This window comes from Pipistrellus hanaki, assembly GCF_964339955.1.
Source record: "Pipistrellus hanaki genome assembly, chromosome: X".
NCBI lineage: Eukaryota > Metazoa > Chordata > Mammalia > Chiroptera > Vespertilionidae > Pipistrellus > Pipistrellus hanaki.
Genome location: NC_140524.1, coordinates 95,776,480 through 95,802,312, shown reverse-complemented (window position 1 = coordinate 95,802,312; position 25,833 = coordinate 95,776,480). Strand labels below are relative to the sequence as shown.

The following is a 25,833-nucleotide window of genomic DNA, read 5'->3' as shown; positions in this document are numbered from 1 at the left end:
AATGTAATTCAGAGTCATGAAAAAACACCACCACCACAACAACAATTTTGTTGTATCTGACTACATGCCATATTGCATGGAGAACTTTTAGACTATTTTCCTGAAACTCCCCAAAGTCATGAAATAACAGTCTTACCAGACGGTGATAAACTGGGATTATCAGCATTGTCTGTTGAGGAAAAGGGTGATTTAAAATTAGTTTAGTTTGTATAAATCCATAGGAGAGTAACATCTTAAAAGGGAGTGAATGTAAAATAAGTTGCAAATAGCTACCAAAAGAGGGCAGTATGTTAATTTATTATTATTTTTAACAGCCTAATCACTACTTCTTTTCAATTCTCTACAAAGGCATATCTCAGGTGAAGCAATTCTTCCAATTTAACTGTTAACTGTGTCTATATGTTTTATTATATAATGGTTTATTATGTTTTAAACTAAAAATGATTAAGAAGACCTTTAGTTGTTGGCTAACATTCATTATAATTTGTAAAAGTAAATGTATACATCTGCATAAATTAAATTCCCATTAACTGTGTTTCCATTTATACCTTTTAGCACAGACTTTATATTATTAAGCTACTTCTTTCTTATGAGTTAAACTAAATCAGATACCTCTGGGTGTATAAACTACAAGAACTGCTGTATTATTTATTTTTTGAGGGGATAGTCAGATTCCATAAAAGCACAGTAATTCTATTTTTTATCTATGAACAATAATACATACTTATTGGAGAAACTTCAGAAATTACAGATAAACAAAAAGGAGAAAATTAAAACCACCTGTAATTTCACCCCAGAGATAAATTACATTAACATTCTGATATATATTCTTTTCTCTTTCTATGTATATATGTATATGTATATATTATATGTATATCTAAATCTATATATATCTAAATCTATATCTATCTATCTATATCTATATCTATATCTATATCTATATCTATATCTATATCTATATCTATTCTGTTAACCCTAGAATAAAGTGGGGATTAGGAGCAATAATCTCCTGCACAGTTGAAAACCCACATATAACTTTTGACTCCCAAAAAACATAACTGATAATAGCCTTCTGTTGACCAGAAGAAGCCTTACTAATACATAAACAGTTGATTAACACATTTTTGTATATGTATTATATGCTGTATTCTTACATAATGTAAAGTAAGCTAGAGAAAAGAAAATGTTAAGAAAATCATGAGGAAAATACATTTATGGTATTTATTGAAAATATCCACATATAAATGGATACAATTCAAACCAATTTTGTTCAAGTTCAACTGTATAAAGATAAATAGATATATGCATATATATGTATGTGTATGTATGTTTTTATATGTATGATAAGAAAGATCATTTCACACAAGCTATAACCTGATTTTTCTCCATGTACCCAGAGTAGTTAATGACTTGATAGCCTAATTTAGTTGAAATTGCTTCCTCTTAGTCTTTGCCCCTCAATATATCCCTCATGTTACTTTAATATTCTACCCGTCAAAGGATATGTTAAGTTAGCAGAAGTTTAATTTTTAAAATACTCTTGGGAAAGAGCTGGTTGTTTCAAAAGATAAAAAAGATTGATAAACCTTTAGCTAGACTTATCAAAGAAATAAGAGAGAGGACCCAAATAAATAAAATCAGAAATATGAGGGGCTATAACAATTGACACCACCGAAACACAGAGGATTACACAACAATATTATGAACAACTATATGCCAATAAACTGGACAACCTGTAAGAAATATATAATCTCCCAAACCTGAATCAAGAACAAACAGAAAATCTGAACAGACCAATTACAACCAATGAAGTAGAAGCAGTAATAAAAAAAACTCCCAATAAATAAAAGTCCTGGACCATAGTTGAATTTTACCAAACATTCAAAGAAGAATTAAGATCAATCTTTCTCAAACTATTCCACAAAATTCAAGAGGAGGGAAGACTCCCAAACTCATTTTATGAGGCCAGCATTATCCTAATTCCAAAACCAGATAGACACTACAAAGAAAAAAAAAGTATAGGCCAATATCCCTGATGAACATAGATGCCAAAATCCTCATCAAAATATTAGTAAATCTAATCTAATAATACATTTAATAGATCATAAATCATAATCAAGTGGGATTTATTTCTAGGATGCCAGGTTGGTACAATATCTACAAATCAAGTAATATGATACACCACACTAAGGAAGAGTTGAGTTTCAGGGAAGAAGGATAAAGAGTGATGCTGAAGGGCAAAAGAGGCTAATAATGGCTGCTATAGCCACCAATGGTTCCAACCTTCTCCATTGCTAAATCCTTTGAGCAGAGCTGTGATTTGATGTTAGATATTAGAGGACACGGACTAGTCAAGCATAAAATTGGTTGACCATCTCTGGGTTGGATAGGCATGGACTCACAATCAGGAGGTAGAACCTGATGAAAATTTAGCCCAACTGTTAGACCGGTCTAATCCACATGCAGAGCTCCCAGGAGCAATGTATAGTGATAAAGGAAGGAAATCTTGTAAATAGAAGCTAGAGATTTAAAAATTGTTTCTGCCATTTTATTTCTTTTGTCATTTTTTTCTTCTTCTGATTGCTCAGTGACTAATATTTTATTCACTTTCTTCCTCTCATTATGGTGCTCCACATCACTCCTCCTGTTGTAACATAGAGATGTCCCCATAGGCCTTACATTTCCTGAGTATCAGCCTCTGTTTCTCTTGGGCTCTCTCCTAACTCACTTCCCATTTATTATAACCAAAGAGGTGGTCGACATTTCCAGTGAGTCATATATTTGAGTTCCATGCCACTCTTAGGAGACAAAATATTTCCATTGTTAAAAAGATTCATAAACAAAGAAAGGGAAAACAGTTAAATTTTTCAGATTTTCCTTTGGAAAGCAACAAAGAAAATTTTAAAGCATTATTCATTTGTTGAAGTCTTGATTTAAGTCAAAAAATAAAATTATTGTGATGTGTCTATAAAATGTACTCAGTATGACTCCCTAGTGATTTTAAAAAAAACACACAAAACACCAAAGTCCATATATTCCAATTATGATGAGCAGGAGTTTGGCACGCATAAACTTAGCATGGAAGCCAAACAGAGGAATTGGAAACTTAAGGAACTGGCTCCACTAATGGAGCTTCTTTCCCTAGTTTCCTCCCTGAGACTTGGTTTCAAAATTATTGCTACCTCCCAAACTCCAATCCCACATGGCCAAGTGTGGTCTGACCACTGCCATGTAAATGCCTGTCATTGGCTCTCCAACTCCATATATCTAAGAACTTATCTTTCATCACCTCACATCATTTTCATATCTAATCAGTTCTTGAATTTAACAGTATTGCTGGTAAAACCAGCCAAATAATTTAAGCTGGAAATTCCAGTATATTAGTTTTCTGTTGCTGTTGTAACAAATTACCACAAATTTAGTGGTTTAAGACAACACAAATTTGTTATGTTAGAGTTCTATAGGTCACCAGTCTACAACAGGTTCATTAAGACTAAAATCAAGGTGTTGACAGACTGTGTTCCTTTCTGGAGGCTCTAGTGGAGAATATGTTCTGCTTTTTGAGGGTTTTGACAGAATTCAGTACCTTGAGGTTGTAGGACTGAGGTCCACATTTTCTCACTAGCTTTAAATTGAGGAATTTACCAAAATCTGGAAGTCACCCACATTTCTCATGCCCCATTCTTCCATCTTTAAAGCTAGCAACTGTGGGATGGGGTGGGGAGTCCTTCTCATGTGCCATCCTTCTGACTCACTTTTCTGCCTTCCTCTTCCACTTTTAAGAGTTCTTGTGATTAGATTGGGCCCATCTCCCAGTCCGTAACTTTAATTACACCCAGAAAGTCCCTTTTGCCATGTAAAATAATATATTTACAGATTCTAGGCATTGGGACATAGATATCTTGGGGGAGCCATTATTCTTCCTACCATACTCAGAAAGCCAGTATTTTAAAATTATGAATAATACTAATGGCACAAAATTCATGCACATTAAAAGTGGATTAATTAAAGGAAATAATTCAATATTGCTATTTGCCCTTTCTCTATAATAGAAGTGTCAGAGATGAAAGAAAATTAGTAAAATGTATATGAAAATCTTCCTCCTGTCAGAGTTTGGGGCGCACCATGGGACCCAGAGTCAAGTCCCCGCCCACCACGTGCGCCTCAAAATCAAGTGAAAGACCCAGATCCGGCCGCCCGCCCCCCCCCCCAATTGGGCTAATTCAGACCCCGCCAGTCCCACCCTTGTCAAGCCCTGCCAGGCAGAGGGAGTAGCCTCATGTCGCCTGGCCCAGAGCAGTGGGGGGTGGGGGGTGCCTTGAGGTCTCTGTCAAGCCCCGCCAGGTGGGGGACACGGCCTGATATCTCCTATCAAGCCCTGCTGGGTGGGGGGTGATACAGCTTGAGGTCCCCAGGCCTGGTGCTGGGCTGGGAGGCGCAACCTGAAGTCCCCTGTCAAGCCCCACCTGGTAGGGGGCACAGCCTGAGGTCCCCTAGTCGGGCACCAGGATGGAAAGCACACCTTGAGGTCCCCCATCAAGCCCCGCTGGATGGGGGGTGTGGCCTCAGTTCCAGATCACTCTATTTAAAAATCACAGCACTTTCCCCCTTAGCCTGATCCTTTCCATACTCCTATTCACAGCACTCCTTGCCAACTAATGAGTACATATATTATTATCTATGTGTGTGCAGACACACACAAAACCCCAAAAGTGGGTGCCTTCTAACATTTTTCACTTGCTTCATTCTAGTCCCAGCCCTCTGTAATATAGAAGGTTTTTTTATGCCTACAAAAAACAATTTTCACCCCCATGGGGATGATATTGCCCCCGTAGAGAATGCATACTCTAGGATTATCTCTGTTTCCTCCTGAAAAGATATAGCTTATAAAAATAATACTTGCTTGGGTGCACCCTCCTCCCTGAGTTCCACTAATGTCTAGGGTGACTCTGCTATTGGTTGACATATTCTTTCATGACAAAGCACCTGTAATTTATGGCTTAGTGTGAATTTCTTATGGTAGAGTTTTAAGTGCAGAAGCACTTGGTGAGATGGATGTGAGGGCACTAGGGGTTAGGATATGGAGTTTCTGGTCTCCCTTAGATCACACCACTCTTTGCCAGCTCTCAGTTGAGCAATATCCCCTTGGCATCTTAGTTTAGGTTATCTGGGGTTGCAGAGTCAATGATAAGGACTCAGTAACAAATTGACTCTCCATTCTCCCTTCTTCCCAGCCCCTGAACCATTATCCTTTGTCCCCAGCCCCTGACACAGAACAATATTTTTTATATAGCTATGAAATAAACAAGGAGAATGATCTGAAGTGGGAAGGCCAGAGAGTGCTACTGCAATAAATTGGGCAAGACATGATGAGGACTTGAACTTGTGCTTCAAAAGCTAGCATAAAATGAGAAGTTCAACAGATACTTCTAAGGTAAGATGAGAGGATCTGGGGGTGGGGGCCATTCGGATGTGGGGATGAGGGAGATGCAGGATTTAGCTGCCAATGGTTAACCTCTCAAACCCCAGCAGTCCATGTGACATTGCCCTGAATCCCTCAAGTGTGGTAGGAAGCTTAAGAACCTAGACTCTGAAACTCAGACAGCCTAGGTCCAAATCCACCACTTGTTAATTTTGTACAACTTTTGTAACTTTGGGTAATTTATGTAATCCACCTGACACTTGAGTTTCCCATCTAGAAAATAGGGGTGAAGATAATCATAATAGGACATACGTTATAGGTACTACTATTACAGCATTGAGAAGAATACGCAATAAATACTGCTCACGTAAGTAATTAGTACAGTGATGTTCTATTTCTCATTTTCCTAGTGGCTTTTTTAAAAATGATTTCTCCCTTCTATTGAGCAAGACTGCCACTTCAGTTTCTTTTCTCTTTATCCCACTTGTGTCAAACTGCTCTTGGGATTTTCAAAATGCCCTTGGGGTCATTTTGGAAACATGTGAGGAAAGAGGCAGAAGTCAAAGGGTTTCAGATCTGGTGACCATACCTTGTTTCCTAAGTTCTTGTATACAAGCCAAGACTCAGCAAAGTTTCAGGGAAAAATTGGAAAGCACAGCTGATCATGTTATTAGGTTGTCCTCTAGTTGGGTGCACAGTCTCCCTAGGTGCCAGATGCCAGTTTCAGCATGTCATAATTGCAAAAGTTTCATCAAAAGGTTGATGGAATTTGGGGACTCAACAAGGGCTGAGTCACATATGTTATCACCTGTTGGGAATGGCTAAAGGCATTTCCCTGATTCTGAAAAGGATGATTGTTTCCTACCAGACTGCTCAGGGCATCTTAATCTACATGTTATTGCCTCCTGTTGGCCAAACTCCTGAACAGCTGAAGGAAATTTCCCAATCTGACAATACTTCTGTACGAAACCCTTCCCTGTGAAGTGTATATCTCCACCTTACCTTAGGACAATTTATGTTAATAAAAAACAAGGGGTCCTGAGACAAGGAGAACTTGGTTTCTTCAGCCAAGCTCCTCTGTTCCCCGGCCCCCATATGCCTTTCAACATTATGTTTCATCTCTAGACTCTTATTTGATCTATGCACAGCCCCTACTTCAGATTCCAGAACTCTTCTAGATGCCGGATCAATACCACTGGTGTTAAATTGCACCCAACATCTGGCATTACCTACGGGTCATAGGCTGGTTTCTAAAAATTAACATTAATTTCTTTTCTGATTATAGTAATGTGGGTTTACTAGGATGTGGAGAAAATTCTAAACCACAGAACAAATGAAAAAAATAATAACTTTTAAAAAATAATGTTGGCTTGTATGGATCTTCAGAATATCTTTGGGCCAGTTTTCAGAACAGAAACAACTAAATATAGTCTTGGGAGATGTGTTTTATTTAGAAGTATTAACAGATACAAAATTGAGCTCATTAGCTTTCTAGTATGTGTGCTGGTTTTGTAATGTAACATCATGACTAGGCTGAGCTACATTTCCAGAATTCCTTTTTTTGTATGTTTCTGGGCAGTGTGGAACACACGAGAGCTTCTTGTGGGAATTTGGGTAGAAGTAAAGTAGCAGCCATTGTGTAGCTCTCACATGTTGACATTTATCAAGTGCTTCACGTTATTAATATGAGGGAGCTAACAGCTTTGGCTTCTCAGATTCCTGGGCCAGCTATGTATTTAATTTTGTGCTGAAGGGCTCAGCTTCTGCAGAAAGGTCACAGGCAATAAGAACTAACACGGTTTTCAGTCTGTTTTGTGGCTACAACTCATGCTTGTTGTTTCAGCTTGTTCTTGCTCTCCCCATCTTAGATACATGCTCCCTTCTTTGCTGCCTGCCTTTCATAGATGTCAAGTTCTAGCATCAGATATGAATATAACAGCTTTATAGAGACTGCTTAACCAGCTTCCACGGTTGTATAAAATCAAATCCCTTTGACAAATGTGTGTGTGTGTGTGTGTGTGTGTGTGTGTGTGTGTATGAGTGTGTGTCTAGTGATTCTTATTCTGATTGAACCATGACTTATACAATATGAAATAGAAAAGTTCTGAAGCAATTAGAGCAAATAGTTTATAGCCACACTGTTCAATACAGTAGCTACATGTGGCTATTTAAATTTAAAATAATTAAAGTAAAATCAAATTTAAAATTCAGTTCCTCAGTCACTTTTCAAGTACTCAACAGCACTTGAGCCACATGTGGTAGGTGGCTACTGTATTTGGCAGTATAGATATTTGACACTTCCACTATCATAAAAAAATTATATTAGACAGTGATGGTCTCTAGTGATAATGGCTAGTATTTCCTGAATGTTTACAATGTCTCAGATGCATTGCAGGCATCTGTTTTACATGCATTAACTCATTTAATCTGCATATAACTATGAGAGGGGTACTGCTACTTTATAATAAACTGAAGCACAATGACCTTGTTACAGTCAGAGTTACATGCCATATTGTGAAGGTCCCAGTGGCCTAGGTTGGCACAAAGGGAGTAGGTGGCCTGGTGGAGGCTCCTGCTCTCAAATGAATCTCTTCTAATTAGATAATGAGCATCTCAGCAGTGACCATAATGGACTTTTTCTTAAGATTGTATAGACCTGGTTTCTTCTGTGATCTCAAAAAAGAAGAGATGCCTATCCCCTCCACCCCCCACCCCCCCACACACACTTCCAACAACGCAATGAGATGTACCAACAACCCTGGTGAAAAAGGGTCACACTCAAATTTATTAATTAAGATAAGGCAAGTTGCTGCAATAAATAAACCTGAAATCTCAGGGGCTTAAAAAGTCGAAGTTTATTTTCCATATGTAAAGTGCAATCAATAGCCTAGAGTGGAAGGTAGAGTGGGGCAGAGAGAAGGGTATCTGCTCCGTACAGTTACTTAGGGGCCCAGATTGACAGAGACCCTGCCATCTTCAACATGAAGATTCTAAGTTTGCTCTGGAGAGCAACATGCAACAGGCAAACAGTGAGGGGAACTAGGTCGGAGATATTTAATGACTAGACCTGGAAGTGGTAAACATTGCTTCTGCCCACATCCATTGGCCAGAAATCAGTCACATGGCTACTGATTGCAAAGAAGGCTGAGAAATGTAGTCTTTACATGTGCTGAAGAAAAAAAAAAGTTTGATGAACTTCCACATCAGATTTAATTTGAATGCTGTGGAGTAATTAATACCCATTAAACTAATAATGGAACAAAATTAATGCTAAAATCACTTTCCCACCTACTGTTTTCTCTCTTGGTCAAAAGTCAGGCAATCAATGTGAATCAAAGAAGTCTTTTGCCACTTTGAGAGTAAATATATATCCCCCCCCTTTTAATTTTATTGATTATGGTATCACATAATTGTCCTTCTCATCTCAAACCCCTCCCCAAATATGCCCCACCCTCCTGTTGTCCATGGCCACTGGCTAGGCCCATATGCATGCACACAAGTCCTTTGGTTGGTCTCTCCCCCTTACCCTCACCCTCCCCTACTTTAAATCCCCCCATTTTTGTGACTCATCTTCCAGGCTTTGTTCCCAGAAAATGTCCATATTACGGTTTTGTCATGAACCTCAAGAGTAGGACTCTCACATGATGAACCAGTTTTATAAACAGATACATACTAGTAAAAGGTACTACAAAAGACTGGGATTATGGATAGTTATTCTGCATCCTACTTAGTTGGAAATATAGTATTTCTGAGTTGCCTCTATTTTGAAGCCTAATCTTTGCTGTTGCACTTCTGGGTAGAAGGTCCTTAGCAGGCTCTTAGGCCTTTGTAATGTTTGTGACTCCTGTTCTAATGTCTTATTATATGTCTTTAGCATGTCATGAGCCTTGAAAGTCTGATTTGGGATTTCTCACTTTAAATAACATCTAATTCTTGACATGGTAATATTTTTCATATGAATAAAATGTTCATGTCCATTTTTTCCAATGGATGAATCCTAGCTCTGTATGGAGTAAGTTTCTAACATTTCTCTGTTTATATTTCATCATCTGTAAAATGAGGTTGGTTACTTTTAACGTAATTACATTACATTTGTAAAGTATTTTATCACAGTTCAACAATAAGTTACAATGATTATTAATTCAGACTATATGATTTTGTGTTCCTGGATAAAGTTTACATTTATGCAATAAACTGTTTTGCATCAAGTAAAAAAGATGGTTACTTTCCAAGATTTGCATGCATATAATTTTCATTCTGACTATAAAACATTCTTATCTATTCACTAATGCTTGGTTAGTGAGGATATCTATATATCTATATCTATATCTATATCCATATCCATATCCATATCCATATCTATATCAATATCTATATCTATATCTATATCTATACCTATATCTATTGTATATCATCTATATCTATATCTATATCTATATCTATATCTATATCTATATCGATATCGATATCGATATCGATATAGATAAAAATCTAATATGCTAAGTGTCCTACCTATCTGTCTACCAGTTGGTTAACTGCTCAACCAGTTGCTATGACACACACTGACCACCAGAGGGTGGATGCTCCAACTGGTAGGTTAGTTTGCTGCTGAGGTCCAGTCGATGTGGACTGGGCGAGATGGAGCTGGACACGCCCTGGATCCCTTCCACAGTCCCTTCCTGGCTGGCCGGCCCCCATTGACCCCAATCGGGACTGGGTGAGACAGCCCCGATTGCCAGCCAGGCTGAGGGACCCCACCTGTGCATGAATTCATGCACCAGGCCTCTAGTCTATTGTAAAACTGTGTTTATCTAATTTAATTTTGGTAGCTTATAAAGACCATCGAGTTCCATCTCTTCACATTACATATAAGGAAACTAAGTTCATATAAATCCATTTCAAAGAGGCTTGAAGATGACTGATACAATACTGTAAATCTAGAAAACTGGCAAAGGTAGTCCATTATATTATATTTCATTTTTTCAAAAATTGTTTATTTACCCACAATAGACAGCATGAAAAATTTAGAGTGTGATGTTTGCTTTGTTTGAAGTTATGCCCGTACTGTTTTTTGCTGCTGATTATACACACTGGAAACCGTTATATATGTCTTTGCTCAACACATAAATGGGAAAAAAATTTTACTTAAATCACTTGAAAGTTAGTATCTTTTAGGACTTGGAGTTCACTAGAAGAAAAGAATTACAAAATATGTCATAAGTAAGCTAGTCTACAAGTAAGGAAACAAGCTCAGAAATGTGAAGAGATTTGCCTAAAATCTATTTATTTATTCCAATTTTTGAAGGCCTACTATATGCAAGACACTGGGCTTATGCAGGGAATAAAACAAAACTCATGGCCTCAAATAGAGTTTTTATCCTGGGTATATTGTACAACCCACTTGAAAGTATTAAAATTCTACTTTGAAAAAAATCCTATAACTGAAAATTCTTCAATAATTCAAACTCATCTCTCCATGCCAATATACCAAAACCCAGATTTTGTTAGACTTAATGTGAATTCAATTCACTATGATAATAAATCATATTTTCTAGTAGGAACAAGGCAAAAGAAAGGCTATATAGTTAAAACTCGACACAGCCCTGTGCTCAGTTCTTATTTATTCAAGTAATCAGATAATCTCTTATAATTATAAGCAATTCTAATTTATTCACTAAAGCAAGACTACTGTCCATTTTATATTCTTAATTTCTCTCTTCTTAGAATTTACAAAATCCTATCCTATATCAAATTCTATAGTAACAAGAGAATGACTTTTACTTTATGCTGTGTGAATTTTTTAAAGGAAAGAAGATGAAAGTATAAAGGTCATATAGACTACTGATATTGAAAACTAGCATAATTACCACAGACATCATTGCAAAAGCATCCTCAATTTATCTTAATGGTTTTTTACAGTACTGTGATCTTATAACACAAGATTTCTTGCCAAGAGCAATGTCATTTCCTTAACATCAAGGTACATTTCAACACTTGTGTTCTCTTGGAACATCAACTTAGTCTAATAGATTACTTTAGGTACCCAATGTCCTCTCCAGAGATCTCCCTCATGCTGCAGGGTTCCAGGATATTCAGCTGGCGTCAACTGCCAAAGGCTGTGTCCAGTGGGCACCATGGTCTAGTTTTCCAGAATCCTACCATGGCCTGGGGTCCCTCTCTTATTGACCCAGGTGTAAACTTTCAATACTATCTGTCACATCCTCCATGTGGCCCTTGGTCTAAGTTGTCCACACCATCATGTTTGTAGTTATGTCCCTGTCCCTGTCTCTGGCTTTCAATAAACCTAACCACTAGGGACATGACAATTTAGAGTCCCTACCCTACCATACAAGATATGAGAAAGACTTAGAAAGAATACCATGTCCAGCCTTCTCTCTATCTAAATACACCGTGTCACCATTTCTCATCTCTATCATTGCCCTGTGCTGATATACAGGATCCTGTGAGGAGTTCTCACCAGTTTTAAGTAGAAAGTGGGACACAATGTTCTCTGCTTCAGTACAACCTCAACCTATCTACAGCATCTATTATTCCTTATCACCACTTCTACCTGCCAGTGAAAGGATCAGGGCCCAACAGAAATGGCCTCATGCCTATGTGTGGGGTGTGAGATTTTGGGGGTTGCAAGATTGGCTGAGGATCAGATCAATGCCATGGTATTTATAACCTCATCTTTATTGAGACAGAATTGAGAGAGAAAGGGACCAGCACTAGGTTTAGTTTTGGAGGACAAAGTCAAACAAGACAGGTACCCTGCTGCCAAATGGGAGGGGCGTTGAGGAGATGGGTAGAAAAAAGTGAAAGGAATCAAGAAGTACAAAATGCCAGTTATAAAAAATAAGGGGGTATAAAGTACAGCATAGGGTATATAGTCAGTAATATTGTAATAACTATGTATGGTGCTAGGTGGATACTAGAAATATCAGGGGCATCACATCCTAAGGTATATAACTGTCTAATCACTGTTGTATACCTGAAATTAATTTAATACTATCAATATTTATCAACTGTAATTGGAAAATATTTTTTAAAAGATAGGTGCCCTGCCTTTTAGGATCATTTACTCTACCTCCTACAGCTCTAACATGTGCTGCATGAGGAAAAACCAAGACTTAGATGGACAAAGCATGAGAGGGTAAGAGGAAACAAGACAGTGAGGCATTGAAGAATGGGGATTTTTAGAGGAATCTATTACTGGAAATGCCTGCAGCACAGAAAGATCTAGGTCCAGCCCAGAGAAAGAGTATGTTGGGGATTATAGCTTATGAGATCACCAAATTGGCTCAAATTTGTAATTGTTTCCAAATGGGGAAGACAATTCTGCAAGAATGAAATTATAACTATCTTCCACTATTATGTCATATAACCCTCTGGAAAATAGTTGTACCTAAAAGAAGACCTCCTTCAAAGACTTTTCAAAAAAAAGAAAGAAAGGAAGGAAGGAAGGAAGGAAGGAAGGAAGGAAGGAAGGAAGGAAGGAAGGAAGGAAGGAAGGAAGGAGTTGGCATGGTCTGGGAGAGCTAGGCTAGATGTAAGTATAGTTACCTGCCCATTTGGGCTTCTGGTAAATCAAGAATGACTCCTTTAAACAACACTAAATCACACAACTGGAAGTACTAAATTCTAAGGATTCACTCTATTGGCCAGTGGCCTAACAAGAAAGGGTCAGACGTATCTCTCCTTGCTGTCAAGAGCTACTGAGTCATCTCTCAGGCTTCCAGTGTAAAGCTACTGTGTTTGCAGTCCAGATTCCCCAGAGCCAAGGGGAATGACTGCTCTCCACTGGCTTACCCCAGGCTCCCTCTTCATCTTCTCCTCATGCCTTAGTAACATGTTCATTCAGTCTTCAGACACTTACTGAGCAGCCTGGTATAGTATAAAGAGTACAAACTACAGATTCCGATTGGGTATCCTCCAAGCCATGTGACTCTGGGCAAATCACCTCATCTTTTGGATGCTCAGTTTCTTCATCTGCACAATGAGACTAAAGATATTTGGTCTTTATGAAGACTTTTTATGCAGATTAAATGAGATTATGTACATAAAGTACCTAAAAGGGCCTGGCTCATTCATTTTTCTCCCATTAATTTCCCACCCACCTCATCAAACCTCCATTCTCCCGTCTCACCTGACACTAACAATGCATTGAAAAGAGTCATGATGCCAAGGAAGTACATAATGGAATGATACAAAGTGACAAGTATAAAAAAGTGTTTAAGGGGAAAGGAGCACTGGGGAGAGAGATTTAATTCTGAAGAGGTGAGGGCAGGTTTTATAGATGTAGTAATATTTGGCTGGACCTTGGAAAATGGGTGTGTTTCCAAATGGGCATGATCCTTCAGAGGGAAGAAGTATGGAAGTGAGATGAGAAAGGAAGTAAAGTGAATAATGGGTACATTAATGAGCAGGTTACTACTATGGGAAGCTAGCATAGGTAAATACCAACTCCCATCTCTCACTGTTGTGGGGTGTTAACTCCCTGGTACTTCCGGCTTTTTCTATGCATAGGTTAAATATAGTCCCATGGACAAAGACCATTCTCAATCAGAGAGACATGGCAGGCATCAGCATATACAGGTTCTATCTGTAGGTGACCTCTGGGGTGGGCCAGGTGATACGGACAGGGATATTCATCAAAGACCAGACCTAAGCCATTCTGAACTGAAGAGAACCTGCCTCGGTTCCAAGCTGTTCAGGGAGATGGTGTCTGTGAGCCATCTGGATGATCCAATATAGCATTCAGTGGTTCTCACAATTATGGATTCCCCCATTATTATTAATCTACTAGAGGCCCAGTGCATGAAATTCGTGTGTGTGTGTGTGTGTGTGTGTGTGTGTGTGTGTGTGTGTTCCTCAGCACAGCCTACATCCTCTCCAATCTGGGACCCTTTGAGGGACATCCCTCTCACAATCCAGAACTGTTGGCTCCCAACCACTCGCCTGCCTGCCTGATTGCCAGCCTGATCATACCCTAACTACTCCCCTGCCAGCCTGATTGACACCTAATTGCTCCCCTGCCAGCCCGATTGCCCCTAACTGCCTTCCCCTGCTGGCCTGATCACCCCTAACTGTCTTCCCCTGCAGGCCTGGTTGTCCCCAACTGCCCTCCCCTGCTGGCCCGGTCACTCCTAACTGGTTGCCCCCAACTGCCCTCCCCTGCTGGCCTGGTCACCCCTAACTTCTCTCCCTTGCCAGCCTGGTCGCCCCTAACGGCCTTCTCTGCTGGCCCGATTGCCCCTAACTTCCCTCCCCTGCCAGCTTGGCTGCTCTTAACTGTCCTCTCCTGCAGACCTGGTCCCCCCCCCCCAACTGCCCTCCCTTTTAGTCCTGGTTCCTCTCAACTGCCTTCCCCTGCCAGCCACCTTGTGGTGGCCATCTTGTGTCCACATGGGGGTGGCTATCTTGTGTGCTGGAGTGATGGTCAATTTGCATATTTTCTCTTTATTATATAGGATAGGTGCATTACCACCAAGCTACTGAGCCTAGTATAGCACAGAAGTTAAGGTAGTGCAGTACTTAAACACATAAACATTGGGTCATATGACCTGAGTTTGAATTGCAGCTCTGCAACTGAAATGATTAATCTAGGGCAACTTGCTTACCTTCTCTGTGCCTCAGTTTCCTCATCTATAAAATGGAGCTAATAATAGTGCCTACTTCAAAGGTTTATTGAGTGACTTTAAATGAGTTAGCCTTTTATAACTGCTCAGAAGAGTGGCTTGGACATGGTGATATCAAGGTGATCATTAAATAATGAACTCTTAGTGGGAGTTTTGAAAGATAATAATAAACTTCTATTTAGCCCCTTCTAGATCCCTAAACACTTAATTCAGAAAAACCATTACAGCTGAAACCAGTATGGTTCAGTGGTAGAGCGTCGGTCTGCGGACTGGAAGGTCCCAGGTTTGATTCAGGTCAAGGGCATGTACCTGAGTTGCAGGCACATCCCCAGTAGGGGGTGTTCAAGAGGCAGCTGGTCGATGTTTCTCTCTCATGGACGTTTCTAGCTCTCTATATCTTTCCCTTCCTCTCTGTAAAAAATCAATAAAATATATTTAAAAAAAAAGAAAAGAAAAACCATTACATATACAATGTTATATGCTAATTATATGACAATAAAGCTGGAGAGGAGTGGGAGAAAAATGTTTGTTTTTATGGGACTTCCTTTTTTTAAGCATAGAGAGTCTTACAAGAACCCATTGGGGGAGCTCATGGTAGCCCCAATTTTGAAGAAGAAGAAGAAATAGAGGTTCCCGTGGTCTAATGGCAAATCAAAATTATGCAAATAGCAGGTGGCATGGGGAAGGCTCTTACCCTAAAGCTCACCACCTTTCTGCTATATCATGCTGTCAGCAGTAATATTTTAAACAATTCTTCACTTTGGGCATTCGTCAGCATCACCTGGAAGGCTGATTAAAACACAAACTGCTGGGCTCCACCACCAGAGTTTCCAATTCAGCCAGTCTAGAATGAACCTGACAATCAGCACTTTTAAAAACACTGAGGTGATGCTAATACTGCTTGTCTGGGGCCACACTTTGGGAACCACTGCTTTCAGAATTCAATTCATATGACAATCAGAGCAAGAAATTCAGCCCTGGCTGGTGGCTCACATGCTTTGAGCATAGTCCCATACACCAAAAGGTTACAGGTTCAAAGAGAGAGAGAGAGAGAGAGAGAGAGAGAGAGAGAGAGAGAGAGGGAGGGAGGGAGGGAGGGAGGGAGGGAGGGAGGGAGGGAGGGAGGGAGGGAGGGAGGAAGGAAGGAAGGAAGGAAGGAAAGAAGGAAGGAAGGAAGGAAGGAAGGAAGGAAGGAAGGAAGGGACATTTAGCAGCCTTAAGCATCCACTTAGGTTTTCCCTACTCAGGTTTGTTTTAGAGCTATGCACTTTCTGGTTTACCTGCCCTGTTTCATCATTTTAAAATATACTTTTTCAAAAAGACTTATTTCTGCCAAGCAGCTTTCATTTTGATGATTTTCCCCTGCTGTTCCATTTTCATTCCTCATCTACCCCTGTGGTGGAAAAAGCACTGAAACGTGAGACCAACGATCTAGTATCTAGTCTGGCCCCACCACTTCTTAACCAATGATGCCCTGGGGACATTTACTCATCAGTAAAGTAGGGATATTTGATTTTTGCTTTGCTGGTCCCACAGCAAGATGATATATGTGAGCATAGTTGACATGAATGTCACATGGCCACACCAGAATTTGTATCCCATGATTGATAATCTGGAGGAGTTTTCTCACTCTACTTCTGCCAATTGTATAGGCAGCAGTTCTCAAAGTGTAATCTCTGAACCAACATTGCCTGGAAGCTTGTTAGAAATCTCTATTCTCAGTTCCCATCCCAGCCCTACTACATTTTGGGAAAGGACCCAGATATATGTGTTTTAACAAGCTCTCAAGGTGATTCTCATGCATATTCCCTGGTTTTGTGATTTTGAGCACAAAATTCAGAGGTAGGTACAAATCCTTGCTTAGACACTTCTTTGAGCAAGTTACTTACCTCTCTGAGCCTCAGTTTCTTGATCTAAGAAAAGTAGCTAAGACTAGAATCTCCCTTTCATAGAATTGGTTGAGAAGCTTAAGAGAGTGAATGTATGTAAAGCACATAGGGACCTGGCACACTATAAGAGGTCAGTGCAAGTTTAGCTCTTATCATTTTTAAATAAACTATTGTGGCTTTTTGACAACATGCCCCCAGTGCTTACTTTTTGAAGGACTACCAATTGTGTTTTACCCTGTTGGAAAGTTCTCCATAGATTTTATGTGCATGTATGTGTGTTGTGTATATATTTTATTTATGCTATTGTTTGTTTGGAACTAGCAAATGTTTGCTTTAGCCAATGTAGAGTCCTTGGTCCTGCTACTTTTTTGAATAAGAAAGGTATTTCTCTGTCATTAATAATGCCTTTTTAAATAACATTCCTAGGGAGTGTTTTTTACATTAGCATCGCACTGTATTATTTTGGCAGTTGTACTCAGGATTTCTAGCCTTTTTACTGCCTTCCTCAGATACCTTTTCTCCTTGTTTCATAATATATAGATCTTGTTTTCTGAAATATATGCTGCTTCATTTTGCTAATTCTCTACCTCTCTTAAATTTCCATGCAGAAGTGTCGTCAAATAGATACTTAAAAAACACACGCACAACTAAATATCAGAAACAAACCCTCACATATGTGGCCATTTGTTATTTTACAAAGGTGCCCATATCATTTGATGGGGAAAAGATAGTCTTTTCAACGAATGGTGCTGGGAAAACTGAATATATGCGTGCTAAAGAATGAAGTTGGACCCGTATGTTACACCATAATCACAAAATGAACTCAAAGTAGATTAAAGTATCTAAACATAAGAGCTAAAACTATGCAAAATGAAATAAGTCAGAGAAAGATAAATATCATGTGGTCTCACTCATTTGCAGATTATAATGAACAACATAAACTGATGAACAAAAACAGATTCAGAGACAGAAAAGCATCGATCAGATATTCAAACCTCTGACGGAAGGTAGGGGAGGGTGAGGGTTAGGGGAAGAGATCAACCAAAAGACTTTTATGCATGCATAGAAGCCTAACCAATGGACACAGACACCAGGGGGGAAAGGGCATGTATGGGAGTGGGGTGGGGGGCAATGGGGGATATGGACACCTATATAATACTTAATCAATAAAGAATCAATTTAAAAAGCTAAAACTATAAAACTCTTAGAAGAAAACAAAGCGGGAAATCATGACATGATTTCTTAGATATTACAGCAAAAGCACAGGCAACAAAATAAAAATAGATAAACTGGGCTTCATCAAAATTAAAAACTTTTGCGCATCAGAGCACACTATTAAGAGTGAAAAGAAAACCCACAGAATAAGAGAAAATACTTGTAAATCATAGATCTGATAAAGGATTAATATCTAGAATATATATAGAACTCCTAAAACTCAACAACAAAAAACTCCCAACAACCCAATTAAAAAATGGGCCAAAGATTTGAAGAAAATTCTCCAAAAGAGATATGCAAATGGTTAATAAGAATATGAAAGATGATCAACATCACTAATAATTAAGGAAATGCGAGTCAAAACCACAAGGATATGCCATTTCACACCCATTATCAAAACAACAGAAAATAACAAGTGATTGTGAAGATATAGAGAAACTGGAATCCTTGTGCCTTGCTGGTAGGAATGTAAAATGGTACAGCCACTGTCCAAAACAGTTTGGTAGATCCTCAAAAAGTAAAACAGAACTACCAAATAACCCAGCAATCCCACAAATATATATATATATGTATTCCAAAGAATTAAAAGCAGGGACTCAAACAGATACTTGTACACCAATGTTGAAGGTATTATTTACAATAGCCAAAGGTGGAAATAATCCAAATGTCCATCACCAATGAATAAACAAAATGTAGAGTATTATTCAGCCTTTAAAAAGAATGAAATTTTGATACATGCTACAATATGGATGAACATCAGAAACATTATACTAAGTAAAATAAGTCAGACACAAAAGAATAAATATAGTATGATTCCACTTATATGGCAAATTCACAGCAACAGAAAGAATAGAAGTTATCAGAGACTGGGGGAAGGGGTATGGAAAGTTATTGTTTAATGGGTATAGAGTTTCTATTTGAGATGATGAAAATGTTCTGGAAATAAACAGTGGTGATGTGTGCACAAAATTCCAAATATATTTAATGCCAGTGATTTGTATACTTTAAAATGGTAAGTTTTATGTTGTTTATTTTACCACAGTAAGAAATTCTTAAATAAACACACACATGCTTACACACCAATGAAGGAAAACAAGTACTTTACCTTCCAGAGATGTAGCCAAAACAACATGAAGATGAATGACAAGGAATATCTTGAATATCAGTAAAAGTTCTTCAGGTCTGCCAACATGGCCACACTGCCCGCCAGAGAAAAACATCCTGGAATAAAATAAGTGGAAAATATATCATCACATCTTGCCATAATCACAACAAAGCAATACCAAAAGGTCATGTCTTCAACCAGGAAAACTGCAATCCTGCTTTCTTTAAATAACTATAGGTATAAATCAATGACAATGCCAGGTAGCTGCTGGCTACAAAAAAGCAAAACCTATGTTTATTATAGGAGGACCACCCAATGGGATATTATATTATGTTAAAAATGACAAGCAAGGTTGACCATGTGGATTTATGGAAATCATCAACACATGCAAAATATCAAGACGAAATTAAAATCCAAAATACTGCATATATATAGGGTGTCCCCCAAAAATGTATACACACACTTCATTTTTTAAAATGTATTTTATTGGTTTCAGAGAGGAATGGAGAGAGAGAGGGAGAGAGAAACATCAATGATGAGAGAGAATCATTGATGAGTTGCCTCTTGCACGCCCACACTAGAGATCAAGCCTGCAACCAGGGCACATGTCCTAATGGGTAATTGAACCATGACCTCATGGTTTACAGGTTGACACACAATTAATGAGCCATGCTGGCTGGGCTGTATACACATAATATGAATTATTATAAAGGCAGTGTTTATTAAAGTACATTTCATTTTCAAAATTGAGCTATAAGCTGGTAAAGTGTGTACATATTTTTTGGGACACCCTGTATAATTATTACCAAATAAAATCGAGTTAAAAACTATGCTAAGAATTAGAAGGGATCAAAGAATCTTATAAATAATCTACTCCTGTTTATATGTCCTAGATTATAAAAGGATGGGTACATTACATTTCCTCTTAATTACATATTAGTTCATTATTATTGCTTCCATTTTTAGTAGTCAAGAGGACAGTCAACATTTTTTTAAAAAGCAAAGTTTACATCAGAACTGAATCTAAGAACCGATTTTACCAGTCATTATTCATTCATTCAACAGATATTTATTGAAGGCCAACATTCATCATATGAGATGTGAGGTCTGATTAAGAGGTACATGTGGTGGAGGTAGGACAGAGGCTTAAGGGCGGTAGGCACACAGAGTTAGAATTGTAAATGCTAAGTCTGTGTCTGTCCCTTTCACAGCAGGAGGCAATGACAGCCCAATGAGAAGGCTTCCTCTCTGTGACCACAGGGGAAGTGGCTGGGACAGTCCAGGCTGTGTGTTCTCAGCTGGTAGAGCTCCAGGCCACAGGGTACCCATGAACCCTGCCAACTCTGCCTTCTACCAAATTAAGATAGAGTGTGTGTGTGAAGCAGTGAAGACTAAAGAGAGTAGTCACAGGTCCTGGCCACTCAATATCTGAGTGACATTGGACAGGTTATGTATAATGGTCAGGATTCCCCATTTAACAAATTTTAATAAGAGCACAAACTGACCTGATAGTGTTCTTGTATTGAGTAAACAAGAGATCTTTGCATAATGGCTGGTACTGTGAAGGCACTATAAAAGCTAGTTGTCCTCTGTACTCAGTCAAATAATATTTGCACCTAGTATGTACAGGGTCAGAGAGTGCAGGGATTATAGGGTTGAGGGCATAGAAAGATTGGGATAAATCACAAATTCTTAGTCTCAAAGAAAAGTGGGCAATTTTTAAGAATCCTATAATTTATAACCATCACCAGTACCAGGGTGGTGATACTTTCCTGGTCTCAGACCAGGAGGTAAATCCTTCTTTCAAAGAGGGCTTACATGTTTTAAATCAATAAATTGTTACATATTAATCTCTCTATATAAAAGCCTGATAAGCAGATTGTCCCCTTGAGAGTTTGACCAGGAGACTGAGTTCAGTCGCTTGCTATGATATGCACTGACCACCAGGGGGCGGCGCAGAACAAAGGAAGGCCCTGGTAGGCAGCTGGAAAGAAGATCCTTATTCGCCCTGATCGTGGGCCAGGCCAAGGGACCCTACCCATACATGAATTTCATGCACCAGGCCTCACTTATATTAATATGCTACATTAATATATTGTAAACTGCCTGTGGTTTGTTGTTCCTCTTCAGCACTTTTACCCTCTCTCTGTTCATAATGGCATATTATTGATCCTCAATAATGAGTCACTCAAAAGAGAATGCTAATATAATTGTGCAAAAATGTAGCAATGCCTCTCTGGAGGAAAATGTGTCTGCTACAGCTACACACAATATTAATGAACCTTATACATAAAAGAATGCACATTGTACATGATTCCATTCATATGAGGAACAAAAGCAGACAAAACTAATCGATGGAGTAGAAAGTTGGAAGAGTAGTTATCCTTGGAAGAGGGAAGGGGTGTAATAATTAGAAGTAGGCACAAGGGGCTTCTGTTACATGGATGTGTTCAGTCCCTGAAATTCACTGAATTGTACAGTTATATGTATATTATAAAAAGCTTCATTTAAAAATCAAAAATATTAATTTATATCTTATTTCTGAACTCAGTTCCCCTGAGAATTTGTTTCATTAGAGAGAGAGAGAGAGAGGGAGAGGGAGAGAGAGAGAGAGAGAGAGAGGAGAGAGAGAGAGAGAGAGAGAGAGAGAGAGAGAGAGAGAGAGAGATATTATAATGCATGCAATTATAGCAAACATCGACATGAGAGAGATCATTGATCATTGCCTTCTGTACTTGCCCTGACCAGGGATCAAACCCACAATCTAGGTATGTGCTCTGACGGGGAATCAAATCCACAACTTTTCAGTATATGGCCTGACACTCCAATGAACTGAGCTACACTGGCCAGGGCTGCAAACACATTCTTGAGTTCTGCCAACTCCTAGGGTAGGACCTAAGTGGCATATAAAATATTGTCAGTTAAATTAGTCATGGTACACAGTGACTAGTTATTATGGGCTAGATAGAGCTTGGGCCTCTGATCAAAATAAACCATGCCTTTCATTGAAGAGAGCTTGTACTCCACTCTCAAATGAGAGCAGAAAATGGCAGAATGAAGGGTGATTCCAGCCATCATCCTGAAAAGAGAATAAGGATCATGAAGAGCATAGTACAGCCAGGCCGGCATGGCTCAGTGGTTGAGCATTGACCTATGAAATAAGAGGTCACAGTGTGATTCCTAGTCAGGGCACATGCCCAGGTTGCGGGCCCAATCCCCAGTGTGGGGCATGCAAGAGGCAGCAAATCAAAGGTTCTCTTTCATCATTGATGTTTCTATCTCCCTTCCTCTTTGAAATCAATAAAAGTATGGTATATTAAAAGAAAGAGCTTAGTAAAGACCAGGCATCATTGAAAATATTGCTTTCAGTTGTTAAGCCTGAAAAATGTTTCCTTAAAGCTGAATATTTACTTCATAATAGAGACGTTTTATGGTATTTGAAGTAATATAGCTTCTATTGCCTTTTGCATAAACTAGAGAACATTCTGTTAGGTCATAAGGTTCCTAGGATCTTTGATCAAAGAGAAAAATCTGTGGCTTTTTAAACTTACTCATTATACATTTAAGACATTTTAATCTTTTCAGCCAGAACTTTTCTTCATCTTCTGGTGCAAGTTGTATTAACTCAGTCCTATCTAGGTAATCAATAAAAATTATTTGAAGAGTTACTGGTTCTTAGCACATTTTTAAGGTGCTAAGGACGGCTGGTGAGATAGTATCAATTATGGAGAAAACTATTTGCTAGCATTTAAATAGTGAAATCTAGACCTTGACACTGGACAAGTTCTCATTAAAAATTATCAAAGAATTATCTTTGTCCAGGGCCCCTTTTATGTTTGTGGATTCTTATGTTAGTGGCAACCTCTAGGATTGTATAGTGCACAAGCTACATGACTATATGCCATGGCCCTACTTGTAACATTCTAATAAATTGTTCTAGATCTTTTCAATTTTATTTTAAATAGCATCACTGTTATATTTTTAAAATCTGTATCAGTATAAGCTTGAATGGCAATGAATGATAAATCTATCCTTAGATATAGAATAAAGGATAAGATTAAAAGGGGGAAATAATTTGATATGATTGTAGGACAGGTCTGGGTAAGATTTGCTTTCTGTTACCTCTAGTCGACTGGCATACTTTGATTATACCATGGCTGTTGTGATGAATGCAATGATCAATATTTTTACTTCAATAATAAGATATATGATAATTGTTCCCTACATTAAAAAAAAATTTTTATGCCTTTGAAATATTTACATTGAGTCTTAAGTGTTGGCTAGCAAGACTAGCACAAGGGGAAACTAAAAAGGGAGATGACAGAAAAGGTTCTCAGTGCAGATAAAGCAAGAACTAAAAGGTGAAAAAGCAATTAAGTTAGATCATTCAACTGTCAAAAAAGTCAGAGAAATTCAGGGTGTTTTAGATTCTTTTAGAGTCTTTGGTTTCATTAGTTTTTAAAAAGAATCGGGAAACTTAGTAAAAGCATAATTAAATTTTGATTAAGCTCTTAAGACCCTGATATAGCAAATATCTCATAAAAAACAAATGTCTTCAATGTTCCAAGAATATGTTAAGTTCAATTATTTTGACCAAACCTTAGGCTAAAGACAATAAAAAAGCATTTTCTTAAACACATCAAAGACTTGACAAGATAGGAAAGAATCACCAGGCCAATGGTGAAGCCAAAGTAGGAACTCAGAAGGGTAATTTATGCAAAGGAGCTGCTTTTGCCTAAGGACATGAATCTACTGAGGCAAACTTGAGCTCTAGATATGAAATAAAAAGTAAAGTTCAAAGACATGAAGAAAAGTTTGACATGTACTTAAATAAAACTCAAAGAGTAGAGGGTGGGGCAGAGTCAATGTTTGAAATGATAATAACTGAATGACCCCAAACTAGTGTTAAACACCTACCCACAGATTCAGGAAGCCCAAATAATCTCTACAATAAATAAAAGAGTTCTATAGCTAGTGAAATTGAAAAAAAAAATCAAAAAAAACAAAGAAGAAATCTTGAAAGCAGCCAGAGAAAACAAGACAGTTAATCTTCAAAGGACTGGATGTTAGACAGACAGCTATTTTCTCAGAAGCAACAATGGAAGCCAGAACACAAAATTGTTACATTGTTCATTGCCTTCAAATCTTTACTGAAATAAATCCTAAAGAATATATTCAGGCAAAAGTTGTAAGATATGAGATGCAACAAGGAATAAAGAACAAAGAAAGTGGTTAGCATGAGACCTGACCAGGCCCATTCCTAACATTTGTAATACACAGCTCAAAAATTTAAAAGGATGTCCAGTTTTCCCTTATCCTTCCATTGAGCCTCCTTCTCAAACTACAAGAGACCTTGTGCACATTTATGAATACTCAAATCCGCATATTCAACCCCCCCATCTCCTAAAAGCAGTGTCATCCTTTGTACACCTGGCAACATGGCTTGCCCTGGGTAAGAGGCCTGCAGGTCCTGGAAATAGGTACATAATGTTTGGATAGAGAATTCTAGGGTCCTGGATTCCCAGAGCGAGATCTAGAAGCAAGGGTTAGAAGAGAGGGAGGGAGACTCGAGGTGGGAATGTCTTCTCACAGACTTCTCATCCTCTAGAGAGGTGTATGACTAGGAAAGGGCCAGAGGACCTATAAAACATGAGACATAGGCCAGAGACCCACATTGCCCAGAGCTAAGGATGGTACTATATATTGGTATATCCAAATTAACTGACCATATAAAACATCTATAATTATAAAAGGGTAATATGCTAATTAGACTTGATGTCCTTCCAGATGTCTTCCCTTCCAGACAAAACTGCAGTGGGGCAGAGGCTGTGGCAGAGGCTCTTGCACAAATTTCATGCATCAGGCCTCTAGTCCAGTGTTTTTCAACCTTTTTTGGGCAAAGGCACACTTGTTTCATGAAAAAAATCACTAGGCACACCACCATTAGAAAATGTTAAAAAATTTAACTCTGTGCCTATATTGACTATATATAAAGTAATTCTCTTGAATAGGAATCAAATAAACACAAAGAAAGTATTTTATAATTACTTTATTATGAAATATTAAGTAAACAAAATAGTGAAAAATTATAAAATTCTTGTCTTGTCTGCACCTATGGCACACCAGGCAACATCTCGCGGCACACTAGTGTGCCGCGGAACAGCGGTTGAAAAACGCTGCTCTAGTCTATATAATAAAAGCCTAGGCGACCATTCACTGTGATGTGCACTGACCACCAGGAGGCAGACGCTCAATGCAGGAGCTCACCCCTGGTTGTCAGTGTGCTCCCAGGGGAAGTGCTGCTCAGCCAGAAGCCGGGTTGATGGCTGGCAGGTGCAGTGGTTGGCAGGTGCAGTGGCGGTGGTGGGAGCCTCTCCTACCTCCACAGAAGCACTAAGGAGTAGCTAGCAGAGCAGTGAGGAGCAGTGAGCAGTGAGCAGTGAGCAGTGAGCAGTGAGCAGTGAGCAGTGAGGGGTAAGGAGCAAGGGGTCCCAGCCTGCAAGAGGGTGCAGGCCGGGCTGAGGGATCCCCGCCCTCTGCCAAGGGCACACATTTTGTGCA

At 38.8% G+C, this 25,833-nt stretch overlaps 1 protein-coding gene and 1 long non-coding RNA gene across 6 annotated transcripts in view; one reads left to right on the top strand and one right to left on the bottom strand.

Annotated features, from left to right (window-relative positions):
- ADGRG2 (adhesion G protein-coupled receptor G2) overlaps positions 1-25,833 on the bottom strand; it is a 105,668-nt gene that overhangs the window by 43,517 nt on the left and 36,318 nt on the right. For all 5 annotated transcript variants that reach the window (XM_084869486.1, XM_084869482.1, XM_084869483.1 and 2 more), the window contains exons 3-4: positions 19,273-19,388; positions 137-169 (exon numbers count right to left, since the gene is read on the bottom strand). In XM_084869486.1, coding sequence (XP_084725612.1) covers positions 137-169; positions 19,273-19,387 — 148 coding nt within the window. In that variant the 5' untranslated portion in view covers position 19,388. The remainder of the gene's footprint in view (positions 1-136; positions 170-19,272; positions 19,389-25,833) is intronic.
- Positions 5,313-25,833, top strand: part of LOC311614720 — a 169,601-nt gene continuing 149,080 nt past the window's right edge. The window contains exon 1 of the long non-coding RNA XR_014793706.1: positions 5,313-5,434. This is a non-coding gene — a long non-coding RNA (uncharacterized lncRNA). The remainder of the gene's footprint in view (positions 5,435-25,833) is intronic.